The sequence below is a fragment of the Podarcis raffonei genome, chromosome Z (genome assembly GCF_027172205.1).
Source record: "Podarcis raffonei isolate rPodRaf1 chromosome Z, rPodRaf1.pri, whole genome shotgun sequence".
In the NCBI taxonomy this organism is placed as follows: Eukaryota; Metazoa; Chordata; class Lepidosauria; order Squamata; family Lacertidae; genus Podarcis; species Podarcis raffonei.
Genome location: NC_070621.1, coordinates 9,118,023 through 9,131,204, shown reverse-complemented (window position 1 = coordinate 9,131,204; position 13,182 = coordinate 9,118,023). Strand labels below are relative to the sequence as shown.

At 46.5% G+C, this 13,182-nt stretch overlaps 2 protein-coding genes across 2 annotated transcripts in view; one reads left to right on the top strand and one right to left on the bottom strand.

The window, feature by feature from the left end:
* Positions 1–4,275, top strand: part of NIBAN2 (niban apoptosis regulator 2) — a 98,740-nt gene extending 94,465 nt beyond the window's left edge. The window contains exons 13-14 of the mRNA XM_053373477.1: positions 1,182–1,293; positions 2,012–4,275. Of these exons, the coding sequence (XP_053229452.1) occupies positions 1,182–1,293; positions 2,012–2,751 (852 nt within the window). The 3' untranslated portion in view covers positions 2,752–4,275. The remainder of the gene's footprint in view (positions 1–1,181; positions 1,294–2,011) is intronic.
* A 3,126-nt stretch (positions 4,276–7,401) lies between these two features.
* Positions 7,402–12,406, bottom strand: SLC31A2 (solute carrier family 31 member 2). Its single transcript, XM_053373479.1, has 3 exons — positions 12,057–12,406; positions 9,642–9,834; positions 7,402–9,417 (listed from the first exon to the last, which is right to left on the bottom strand). The coding sequence occupies exons 1-3, from the start codon at positions 12,121–12,123 to the stop codon at positions 9,249–9,251; spliced, it is 429 nt and encodes a 142-aa protein (XP_053229454.1). The 5' UTR covers positions 12,124–12,406; the 3' UTR covers positions 7,402–9,248.
* Positions 12,407–13,182: the final 776 nt, after the last annotated feature.

Genomic DNA, 13,182 nt, shown 5'->3' with positions numbered 1-13,182 from the left:
TTGCTTAGCTTAAAGGGCAGTTTGCCATCATAGCTGATCAGAGCATCTGCAAAGCTCTCCACAATACCTGACAATCTACTGATAACCAACTCTTACCAGTAAAAAAAAGTAAGGGCAAAAAAATAAGCATGTATTCAAAACATTTGAAAAGAATAAAATCAGCAATAAGCTACAACCATATTAAAATACATGGCAGCTTCCACATGTCATGAATAAGTTTGCCCAAAGGAAAGTATTTTCAGCAGGCTCCGAGAAGACTACGGTGAAGGAGCCTGCCAGATGTTAAAAGGCAGGGAGTTCCAAATTGCAGGTGCTGCTGCACTAAAAGATCAATTTCTTACAAGTGCAGAATATTAACGTCGCACAGACCACAGGCTGAAGCAGAGTGGGTGCTTATGGGATAATGCGATCCTGCAAGTAAGTGCTAATGGAACAGCCTCCACCAGGCAGCAGCTCTCACCATCCCTAACTGGGGCTGGTGGGATTGGAGTTCAGCAACATCTGGAGAAGCCACTGGTTTCCTTTTGCTGGTTGTTGTGTAAATGTTGTGCATAATTTTTTAAAAACGACAACAGTAAACCAACACTTGTCTATAAGGTTCTTCTGGTTGCACTTTGCTTGGGCAATTTTGTCCGGCAGAAAAACTTTTGTAATTTTTTTAAGCAAATACACTACAGAAAGAAAAGAAGGAAGGAAGGGAGGGAGGAAATTAATTAAAATAATGTTTAAAGTAAAAGGTAAAGGTACCCCTGCCCGTACAGGCCAGTCTTGACAGACTCTGGGGTTGTGCGCCCATCTCACTTAAGAGGCCGGGGGCCAGCGCTGTCCGGAGACACTTCCGGGTCATGTGGCCAGCATGACAAAGCTGCATCTGGCAAGCCAGCGCAGCACACGGAACGCCGTTTACCTTCCCGCTGGTAAGCGGTCCCTATTTATCCACTTGCACCCGGGGGTGCTTTCGAACTGCTAGGTTGGCAGGCGCTGGGACCGAGCAGCGGGAGCGCACCCTGCCGCGGGGATTCGAACCGCCGACCTTTCGATTGGCAAGCCCTAGGCGCTGAGGCTTTTACCCACAGCGCCACCGCGTTGAGTGTGGGTCTTCCTCCCCCCTCCCTCCTTTCTTATTTTTCCCTTTTTCTGTTGTTCATTCCAAATATTTTTCTTTCTTTCTCCCATGGCAGGACCTCTCAAGATTCCAGGAACTGATTTTTGAAGATTTTGCCCGTTTCATCCTGGTGGAGAACACCTACGAAGAGGTGGTACTGCAATCTGTCATGAAAGACATCATGATGGGTAAGGAGGAGCGAATGCCCTCCTCATGGGGGGTGTTACTATTCTATTGAAGTGGTCGCTGACTGTTTTTGGACCAGTGGGCACATTTGGAGTTGTGAGAGGGCACCGTGGGTGCCAGTCACAGAGTAGCCACCATGGGGAGGGTGTGGCTTCACACCAAATGATGCAGGTGCTCCCCCATGACCCCCCACATCACTGGGGAGAAAGATGCCTACCCCAGACATCACTGTGCTACACTGTTCCTAAAGTAGTTTAACAGTATATTGTTCTTCCCAGGGAACCCTGGGAACTGTAGATCTATGAGGGGAATAAAAGGTAAAGGGACCCCTAACCATTAGGTCCAGTTGCAGACGACTCTGGGGTTGCAGCGCTCATCTCGCTTTATTGGCCGAGGGAGCCAGCGTGCAGCTTCCGGGTCATGTGGCCAGCATGACAAGGCCGCTTTTGGCGAACCAGAGCAGCACACGGAAATGCTGTTTACCTTCCCGCCGGAGTGGTACCTATTTATCTACTTGCACTTTGTGCTTTCAAACTGCTAGGGGGCCTCTTAACAACTCTCAGCACCTTCAACAAACTACAGTTCTCATAATTCTTTGGGGGGGGGAGATATGACTACTTAAAGTGGTATCATTGCACTTTAAATGCCTGGTGTGGATGTGGCCTTATGCATTGTCCCATTAGTGGTCCTGTTCATGCTCCTTTCCTTTCCACATTTCAGCTGTGAAGGAGGCAGCTGTGCAGCGGAAGCACAACCTGTACCGCGACAGCATTGTGATGCACAACAGTGACCCCAACCTGCACTTGCTTGGCGAGGAGACGCCCATAAACTGGGAGGAAGAGTTCGGCAGGCAGTCGGACTCAGACCCGCCAGATGAGAAGCAGCGCCGGGCCAAGCAAGTCGTTTCCGTCATCCACGTTGACGAAGAGGCCCTTCCCTACGAGGTCACTTCCCTGGAGGGGTCCCCAGGTGCAGCTGAGCTGGAGCCCGAGGGGGTAGACCGCAGTCCTTCCCCTCCTGTGCAGGGGTCCCCTGACAGCGTGAAGGACCTTCGTACGATGCTGGTGAAGGAGATCTGCGTCAAGGCTCCGCTTGAGAAGGCTGATTCCCAGCTGGGCAATGGCACCATTGCCCAGAAGAGCGAAGTAGACCCCAAACACATGGAGGGGAAGGAGGAGGAGGAAGCCACCAGAGAGGCAGGCAAGCAAACGCCACAACATCCCGCTGAGTGCCAGGCGGAGGTGCAGGAGGCTACGGACTCCATGCCCACTTCTCCTGCCCGGTCGCCTTCCCTGGCTGCCGACAGGGGTTCCTGCCTTGAGCCTAGCGATAAGGAGACAGGGGAGGAGACGGGGGTGCAAGTGGAGGTGACCCCAGTTTGTGAGACGAGCAAGGAATCCTTTGTGGAGAACAGCCATGGGGCTACAGAAGGCAGCGAAGGGGTGCAGACTCAGTTCTAGGACAGCTGCCCCACCTCTATGCAAGAGGGTTCCTCTATTGGCTGTGTCAATGCCAAAGGCAGACTCGAATTGGGGGGCCCTGTGGGGGGCGGTGGGGGGGAGAAGGCAGGCAGGGTGAGGGGAGAGCAAAGTGCCTAAAGTTGGTTCTTTGGCCTCCTTAATTTGCATGTGCTCAATCCATCCAGAGAAGTATTGAGGGGGCCCAGGGGATGGGATGGAGGAGCCCCAGAAATAATATCAGTTCTTCTAGCTGTCTCTCTTGGGACTATGCTGACCATTCTGGGCTTCTGTAAGCCTGGAATTAGGTTGGCTTCCTCACATTCCTTTGCACCTTTCGTTCACAATTTGCTCATCAGGGGTCTCCTTCCCCCATTCCAGTTCTACTGAAAAGACACTTTCCCTTGGATGCCAGGGAATGTCTGGGGTACAGGAACAGAATGACAGGTGCTTCCCTCCTCCTTGCCCTCCACTACAGATATAGAAAATGCTTTTCTGCATTTCTTCCAATCCACCTTCATTTTATTGGATCTTGGTTGTGTTTTAATCCAGTCTCATTGCCCCACTGATAATTATACATTTTTTAAGGGTAGTCATCTTCTTTTAACTGTTTCACAAGTAAGAAAATCTCATCACCTGTGCATCTCCACCTCTTCCCCAGCGTTGACAGCCATGTCCTAGTGTAGTTCCGCAACTCCCATCACTTGGAGAGATTTGAGGGTCTGGGTAGGAATATTGGCTGCAAGGCCTAGTAGGTAGAGCCAGCGAGTCCCTTTTCGCTAGAGAATGACAATGCAAATGAAGGTTAGAGAAACCGGATGTGGCGGTTGTTAAGGCCGAACGAGGGAAGTGTGTAGCAGAAAGCAGTGAACGTATGTGGATGAGGGCAAAGCTGTGGAATAAGTTTTCTTTCCTGCCCAATGGAGGGGTCAAGTGACATACATCTTGTAGGTTTACCACCAAGGCAAGAAACTGGGTAGATATGTTAATGGTGATGGCTTGTATCCCATACTCATCCTATTCAGAGTAGGCCTCTCTCTGCGCCCAATTTATAGGCAAGAAAATCATAAGAGAACTTGCCTGCTTTGTTTTAGAACGTTTTCTTCATTGGTGATGGTGGGTGGATGGGGAATGCAGACTGAATGCCATAGCAAGGGTTGTCCCATTGAAAGTGTGCGTGTATGCACATATTGGATTTACAAAAATATCAATTTTTCTCTTTACCCCTGATGGGTAAAAGGAATATGGTTATTGTCTCCTGGAGCTTCTAGGGATTGTGCCGAAACTTAGTCCTTGGTTGGAGGCAGGTCCACTGAAATTAATAGACATGAGTCTCTCTCAGAGAAAAAGGTGGGGATTTAAAGCCTGGTACAGGTGAAATTGAGAGGAGATATGATAGCCATCTCCAAATACCTAAAGGGCTGCCACATGGAGGATGGAGCAAGCTTATTTTCTCCAGCTCCAGAGGACCCAAACCAACATTAGGAAGAACTTTCTGATGGAAAGAGCTGTTTGACAGTGGAACAGTCTCCTCTGGGAGGTTGTGGACTCTCCTTTCTTGGAGGTTTTGAAGCAGAGGTTTGATGGCCACCTGTCATGGATGCTTTAGCTGAGATTCCTACACTGCAGGGGGTTGGACTAGATGACCCTTGGGGTCTCTTCCAACTCTACAGTTCTACGATTCTGTGAAATAAATGTATAATATTAATAATATGGTGAACTTAGGCACATTTCAGTGAGTCTGCTCTGAGTAGGGTAGCTTTGGGTGCACCGCTGTGTTATCCTGTTATCTGAGGGTTAACTCACTCATTTCTCAGCACCTCTGACTCTAGTTTATGAGGCAAATCAAATTTTAAGAGCTTGTCATCCCAGAAAGTGTAGGGCGGTCAATCCTTTGTCATGGAACAGCACCACCTCAGGAGGGCTGTTCTAGATAATATCCAGATGTTGTATACTTGAGAGTGGTTCATTACAAGTTTTTTCCCCATCAGTCCACCTCTGGATGTTGTTGGATGTTCTCCACCTCTGGATGTTATTGGGCTACAGCTGCCACCATCCCTGAATGTTGGCTAAGCTGACTGGAGATGATGGGAGTTGTAGTCCAACACCATCTGGGTAATCCAAAGTTGACTAGCACTGAATGGGCCTCTTGTACATGAATGCGGAACCTGTGGCCCTCCCACCATCCCTAGTCACTGGCTACACTGGTTGATGGGAACTGCAGTCAAACAACACCTGGAGGCCTTCCGGTTCCGCATCCCTGTCACATTTCCTCTTCCCCAGTGGCCAAGTTGTTGCTTTTGCCTATCAAACATGCTTTTATAGGTGCAGGGGGGCAGGGAAGCAAATGGACACTGGTACATTTGTATGTGTTTTAGTTAAGGTGGTGACAGAATGATGTTTTAGAATGAAAACAGTGCAGACCAATGGGGCATCTGGCTTCCACTAAAGTTAGAGGGAGTGGGTAGGGAGCAAGCCCACCAAAGGCTCTAGCGACTTAGAAATGGAGTTTCTTAATGTCAATGCAGAACTATTGTACACTTTTCCAAAGGACGATGGGAAGACTGAATGACCATGATCCAAGCCTTGCATGTAAATGCACATTGCACATACACACACACACACACACCCTTCCTGCAGTTGTGGCACCATGCCAGTTTCAAAGTGCTTGTTCATTATTCCCTTTATGTCTCTTTAAGATTTTTTTTTATTTGATTTTTTTGGAGGAGGGGATGGAGACCTATTTAGCAATTCATTTTCACTTTCTCTCTCTGCTCTTCGTAAAACAAAAAGTGCCTTAATCTTGGGAACTAAAGCCTGCCATCTTTTTACCTTTTTTCTTCCAGTATACTTTATTGCAAAACTTATACCAAATGTTTAAGAGGGGGGAAATGTGGCTTATATATTATTAATAAAATCTAGATTTATTTAAGATCAGTACAGCTTGCCTCCTCCTTCCCATCGCTTGGGCTCTTGACAAAAAGACGTTTGGAAATTTTGTGTGCTTTAAAGAGAGGACACAACCTCTTGTCAGATAGGCCTCCAATTTGATTTTACTGTGGCTGCATTCACACTGTATTTTATTCCCATTTCCCTGACATTTCTCAAGCTGTTCATTCCCCCCACTGTTTTTGAGCTTTCACACAACACAAAGTTACTTTCAGAAAAGCAATGGGACATAGCACGAAAGATCCATTTGCAGAAAATCAATGGAGCAAAGTAACAAAATTTGGGGTGGTATTCTGGCATACGGTTCTTTCCTACTGTTTTCATAGGGGGGATTCATGGGGGAACAGAGGGTGGGGAAGTAGCAACATTTGTTGTTGCCGGACCAACTCTGTGTTACAAAGATGTCTGCAAATGTGAGAGGAAGTCTGGCAACATCAGCCCTGCTGTGTGGGAATCCCTTGCAGAGGACAGCAGTGTCTGGAGACAGTCAGGTTGTGCATCCACAGCAGTGACCAGAAGAAGAATGACCACTAGGAGAAGCACAGAGACAAGAAATGTCACGGCAGTACAACCAGACAGCTTCACCTGCCCCAGCTGCAACAAAACTTCTCTCTCCTGCATTGGTCTCTACAGCCACAGCAGGCACTGCAACTGTCCAACAGCTTGACTTCATCTCCAAAGGTCACTTCTCCATTGCCTCCCAAGACAGACGGATGCCAACACCACCACCCTCACTGGTGGGAATGAAATTTAGCACATGGTACTGGTGTTTTGGCAAAAAACACACCACTGTTCCATAATGCAACAGGTACTGCAGTGTGAAAAGAACATTAGAAAATGGACAGAAGTGTTGGCATTACAGTCAAGAAAACTAATGCAATAACCCCTCACATCTAAAAGCACTTGTGGCCCTCCTGCATTCTTCCTCACTTGAGTCTGGTTCAAAGGATGGGGGGGGAATCTATGGGCCACCATGTGTTGTTGAACTCCCATAATCTCTGTTTATCTATCCACTGCTATTCATAAAATCCAGGTGGTTTACAATAATCATCAATGTCCATTGGCTTTGCTGCCTGGGCCTTATGAGTCCCAACAGTAGCTGACTGGGATACAGGATCCTCCCCTGTAAGACTCTCAGACAGCCAAACTCTACTACTGATAACTCCAGCCTCTTTTATTCTCCCCCAGCCAAAACACTCTTTGTCCTGATCTACAGTTTAAGCATTTTTAATCCTCCCTTAGGATGGGCTCTCTAACCAACCTTGAAACAGCCAACCTGTTTGCTTTGCATGCATCCTGCTCTGTGTGCTAGGTGGTGTGCCATCACCACCTATCTGCTGAGCATCCATTCTGTTTGGTTTGTAGAGAGGCTAGCATATGGCAAACATGATTACCTCACTTTACGATGCCTTTCCATTCTTTCCTTAGCTCAGAAAGTTCATTTTTGGTTGGGGCGGGGCAGGGAAGTCAAGTGGGCATACTGTACAAGAGCATCAGATCACCTTTGATGGCTCGCCCTGAATTTGCCAGCTTGTGACTGAATCCCAGCCAAAAGTAGCAACGGTCTGGAATGATCCACAGAGGTCTGTGCTGAATGTGCTTAAGCAGTTTTGGGGAAAGAAAGTGTAGCTTTCACATGCAGGAACAACCTGAGACACCCTTCACCTAATTTGAAGACCATAAAGAAACTTCTGAAATCTGATGTGTTAAGTAAAATATTTTATTTGACATTGATTTTTGCATCAGATTTCATAGCACATTCATTTTTAATTTAGCCATACAAACGTTTTTCCTTGGTTTAGCATCTGGAGCCATAATGACGCCCTCTAGTTGTGCTGGACAACAGCGCCCATAATCTCTGATCACTGATCATGTTGACGGGGGTCAATGGGAGTTGCAGACGAACAATATCCAGAAGGCACCACATAGGCTATCCTTGCTAAACACCCTGTGTACATTTTCCTCCCAACACAGTATTCCAGGTGTGGTCTGACCAAAGCAGAATTAAGTGGTACTGTTACCATGGCCTGACTATGTATGAGGCAGCTCTCTGTCCCCCAAGCATTGACCAGACCCAGTCCTGCAAGGCATTAGTGAGGCTAACATTTGATTCCCCTCTCTTTATAGCCTCAACATGTGGTGGTGCGTCCCTTATGTTAATCTTCCCTTTTGTGCCCTGAATCCAATATCCCCACCCCCAGAAAAATAAAAGAATGTAAGAGCTCTATTGGTCAAAACCAAAGGCTTTACATATAGTCTGGCAGCCTGTTCTCACAGTGGACAAAAGAAGAGCAGCTGGGTCAGACCTGTGGCCCAAATACTCTGGCCTCCTGTTCTGACCGTGACCAACCAGACACTTACATTGGAAGCCCTTAAGCAGAACCCAAACACCAGAGTCCTGTCCCCTCCTGTGGGTTCCAGCAACAGGGATTCAGAAGCATACTGCCTGTGACTGTGGCAGGGGGCCACCAGTTGCCTAAGGGAATCCTTTAAGCAGGATATGCGCTGAATGGCTCTCTCCCATTAATGATCCTCAGCAACTGGGATTCAGAGGCGTGTTGGAGGGGTAGGACCTAGTCATCACAACTGGCAGCCACCTGTAACATTATCCTCTGTGAATTTGTCCAGCTGCCATTTATTGCTGCCCAAGTTGATGGCTATAGCAGTAATGCATCCCATAGCTTACTTACTTATGTGCTGTGTGAAGAAGCACTTCCCTCCTGAATGCTAGAGTCTCCCACCATTCTGAGTTATTGGATGGCCCCAGTTCTACGTTTATGAGAAGTGGAGGGGGGGACACTTCTCCTAATCCCCTTTCTTCCCATTATGTATAATTTTATATATCTCCACCATTGCCCTCCTACACTAAAAAGCCCGCAAGAGAATGCAACCATTCAGCATGTGCTTTGAATAAAGTTGGCATGGGTTCCACTCCCTCAGAGGACAGAGCATAGTGGGGTTGGTAAAGTTGCCCCCCCAACCTCACTTTCAAGAGTTCTGCCAGTCAGAGTGGACAGTGCAAGGCTTAGCTGACTACAGTGGTACCTCGGGTTAAGAACTTAATTCGTTCCGGAGGTCTGTTCTTAACCTGAGGTACCACTTTAGCTAATGGGGCCTCCCGCTGCCGCCGCACGATTTCTGTTCTCATCCTGAAGCAAAGTTCTTAACCCGAGGTACTATTTCTGGGTTAGCGGAGTCTGTAACCTGAAGCGTCTGTAACCCAAGGTACCACTGTTACACATCCTGAGGTTAGAAAGCAAAACATCTCAGTTCTAGCTACTGAGCATTTGTTCCAAGGCACTTAGTAAAGGCAGTTACAAATAAATTCCAGTGAAAGGACAAAAAGTCATTCTCAAAAAGGTAGAAGGTTTAAATGCCCTGCCTGTGGAAGTCAGAGGATGGGGAGCAGGGGAAAGGATCTTGGAACTACAACAGGGTGACTCCTCTTTACCCAGTTCAGTATCCAAGCACCACAGATCTGTTCCCAAGGCAGGAGTCTCCAGTTAATCAGCACTGTTAAAAACCATCTTCCGGCGCTGATGCCAGTGCTGCTATCTGGGACTGAGCAGTGGGTATGCTATGTAGTAGCCAATGGCAGAGCCCGCAATCACTCCCAGGAAGATCCACGTGTTGTAAGACATCACCGCCAGCATCACCAGGTAACCGAGGACCACTTGGACCACATGGAGCAGGGTCTGGACGACATGCCACGAAAACCAACTTTTCCAAAAGGAAAGAGAAACAAATGTCAGGGCTTATCTACACTTAACTTTCCTCCATGCTTTCCAGGCACAGTCTGCACTTTAAAGCTCTGTGTCTGAACGCATTTTCCCCGCCCCTGCCCCTCCAGAGCTTTTCCCATGAAAAGCGGAATCAGAGCAAACATCAATACAGGTTTTCTGCAGATTGCTGTTTGCTTCCCCACCCCACCCCATTTTTTTTACTTCTTTGGGGAGCTGCTTAGCTGTTCCAGGCCCGTGTTAATAGATGCCCTTTCTGGCTCTCTCAAGGTCTCCTGGCTGATGCTGGAGGCAATGGATGGCGGCATTGTGTACTGAAGCACTTTCGCCTTGCCAACTTTTATGAATTCGTACAACACGGCAAGCAGCATGATCACCAGTACTGAGAGCACCATCCCTGTTGGGTAAAAAAACAGATTTATGGTTGGAGATGGGATGGGTGGGTGGGTGTAAAAATATATTTGTACACAACCATTCCCAAACCTCTGTGTAACTACAGACTGCATAACTCAACTGCAGGATTCCATTTCCTGCAAACCTTATCTTTGGGGTTTTTTTTAAGAGTGCAAGTTACTAGTCCATGTGTGTGTTAAGATAAGCTTACTTCTGGGAGGGGAAAATCAAGGAGAATTAATTTTACAGTGGTGCCCCGCAAGACGAATGCCTCGCAAAACGAAAAACGCACAAGACAAAATGGTTTTTCCGTTTTTGCGTCGCTTTGCAAAATGAAAACGTCTTGCGAGTTTGTTCGCTTTTTTCCTAAAGCCTCTTGAATAGGTGCAGTTGCAACGGACCGTGCTTCGCAAGACGAAAAACATCGCAAGACGAAGAGACTCGCGGAACGAATTAATTTCGTCTTGCGAGGCACCACTGTATATGCAGCTTTAGCACTCTGTGGCACAGCTGAAATATTAAAATGCAATAAAGATAATAGTGTACTGATAATATGGTGATAATACAACTATTAAGAGGCAAGCATGGTAATGATATCCAAAACAGTTACATCAGACCTGCTCATATCAAAAGAGCATTCATTATTATAAATACCCTCTTTATCAAAACAACAATAAGCTGCAGGAGACTCAATAAGACTTCCAGAGTGAGAGGAAATGAAGGAGATTCAGGTGGCAACCCTCCACTCACTTTTCTAGGAGTAAGACCTATAGAACTCAGTGGGACTTAATCCCAGATGTAGACATGTGTAGGATTACAGTGTCAAATTTTCAAGAAGCAACTGGAGCATTCCTTTTGCTAACCATCTTTCAAACGTTTTTACATACCTGTTTTTAATCAACAATTTTAAGGTTCTATTTTATATTTTGTAAATAATAATAATAATAATAATAATAATAATAAAAAGCTGGCTTTGACTGCCAAACCCTGCTGGTCTCCATTATGAGATTTTCCCCTAACACTGCTTATATTAATTCCCACAAGCTACCAGACCACTGCTATGGGTTGTTGGTTTTTTCACTGCTCATCTATAGGGAGCTATTTTTTATCTCAAGAAACCTACCAGAGCCTCAACAATTATATCCTTGTCCAAGAGGCATGTGCTCTGTGTGTGTGTTCATGTAAATTACATAATTCACTCATGTGCCTGTGTCCATCCTCCCTTAACTCTGTATGCTTTTTAGCTGTTTTTTAACTGTTGTGCATAAAAGCGGGGGGGGGGGGGTCCTAAAACTTTTATTTGGGGATGTAGGGTGAAGGTTGAGTCTCTTCCAGACCTATTCTACCTTTCACATATATCCAACAATCCCTGATTTAGCATCCAGATGTCCTTGCACAAAGTCCAGCATGGTCCGTAGTAAGGAATTGTGGAACTTGTAGTTCGGCATAATTTGGAAAGCAGCAGGAGGAAGTTCTCCTTAACCTCCTTTTCTGCCCCTGAAGGAAGCTGCAGTTCTCACAGGCTCCCCATTCTTTTACCACACCATGAATGATGGAGACGAGAAGCTATCTTATACCGAGTTGCACCAATGGTCCATGTAGTTAGGTAATGTCTCTCCCAGCTCTACCTGGAGATGCTGAGGATTGAACCCATAACCTCCTACATGCAAAGCAGATGCTCTGCCACTGAGCCACAGCTGATATATTATGGACAACTGGTCTTTCCACACTTACCTTTCCACTGCTCTTTCCATGCACAGCAGAGTATTAAAACTCCGTGTCCAAGTGCCTCCCCTTTTTTTGCTCCACAGCTTTCCCTACAAAGCCCCAATCTTTATAATCAAACAGCAATTGCCTTTTGCTCCAATTGAGCACTAAAGAGTAGGTTTTTGCAGGGAAAGCTCCAGGGCAAAGAAAGAGTGCTCAGACACAAGAATTTTAAAGTGCAAGCCTGTGTCTGGAAAGAGTAGGGAAAAACTAAGTACAGTTTGGATAAATCCTGTTTTAGTTTGTTTGACTTCTTCTTTCTTGGCCCTCAAAACCATTACAAAGCCAAGCATTCTAGGGAGTCAGTTGCCTAGGGAAGCCTTATGCATGGCACAGAGCAAGCTTTGTCATCTTTGTTTCTGAGGCTAAGGTTTCATATAATCTTCCCTCATCCTCAAGGAGCTTTCTTGTTTGCCTCAGCAGCTCATATTTACTTAAGAGATAAGGCTGTTTTCTTACCTGCTGGGGTGTGCGTGTTCCAGAAGTCAAAAAGAAGGACCACTTTGTCCGAGAAATAGAAAAACATCTGTAGAGGATGGATGGGAAGGAGGAAGAATTAACAAAGAGGAAACACTGGCAAGGTTTCTGGGACTAGCTATGGACCAAGGGTGGGTGAATCTGCCAATCTCAGTTTCTCCTCTTTCCAATTCAATCCACTAATTTCTCCTTTACCTCCAGAATTAGGGGTCAATGAATCTGTCAATTTCAGTTTCTCACTTATCAGGTCTTAATTTCAGTTCTCCACAATTCCATGTCAGCGTGCAATTCTTTTTTAAGTGCTCGTGATAATTCACCAACATGTTAGTGCAAATTTCTCCTGATACACTTTTTTTTTGCATATTATTTTCACACACACACACATTTATGCACAATTTACTCTAGTATATGTAAAGTAGCCCCACTAGGTTCCTGGTTGATAGGCCAGTTTAATAAGCCAGAGCCCCAAATCTAATTACCTAAATCCAGGGCAGGCTTATGCAAGATCTTGAACAGCCTCCACTAATCTGGTGCCCTGCCAACATCCCATCAGCCCCAGCAAGCACGACTGTTCATTGCTGGGACTGATGGAGGTGTAGTTGAACAGACCTGGAAGGAACCAGGTTGACGCAAATTGATCCACTGGGACTGGTAGGGCAGAAAGCAAGGAGCCCAAGAGCAGGTAGTGCCAGGGCCAATGAGAGGTAGTGCCCACTAATTCTAGTGCGTCCCCCACCCTCCTCCTTGCTGAGTCCTACAAGGGCAACACCATGACTAAAAGTGCATTCAGATATGAGGAACAGTGTGTAAGTTCTCCTGTCCCATTTTCTGATCTTCCTTTCAAACTGCAGTAGTACCTGTTGTGTTATTGGGGGGTGGAGTGGGGTGTTGACTGATATACCAGCATGCCATGTTAAATTTAATTCACACCAGCGGGAACAGTGTGGCACGACATCTAACATAATTGGACCGTGTTGCCACACCCCAACTTTTCCCCTGTGAAAATGGCAGGAAAGAACTGCATGCCAGGTTGCTGTCCCAAATCTTGTCACTTCCCCACACTTCCCTCTACAGCACATGCATAAACCGCCGTCTTGACCGCTGGATC

Bases quoted from the DNA above. Each gene is read 5' to 3' on its own strand.
- SLC31A2 (XM_053373479.1), bottom strand. From the start codon at position 12,123: ATGTTTTTCTATTTCTCGGACAAAGTGGTCCTTCTTTTTGACTTCTGG. The intron at 9,835-12,056 runs GTAAGAAAACAG...TTTACCCAACAG, and splicing joins GAACACGCACACCCCAGCAG to GGATGGTGCTCTCAGTACTG. The intron at 9,418-9,641 runs GTAAAAAAAATG...CTTTTGGAAAAG, and splicing joins CTAAGCAGCTCCCCAAAGAA to TTGGTTTTCGTGGCATGTCG.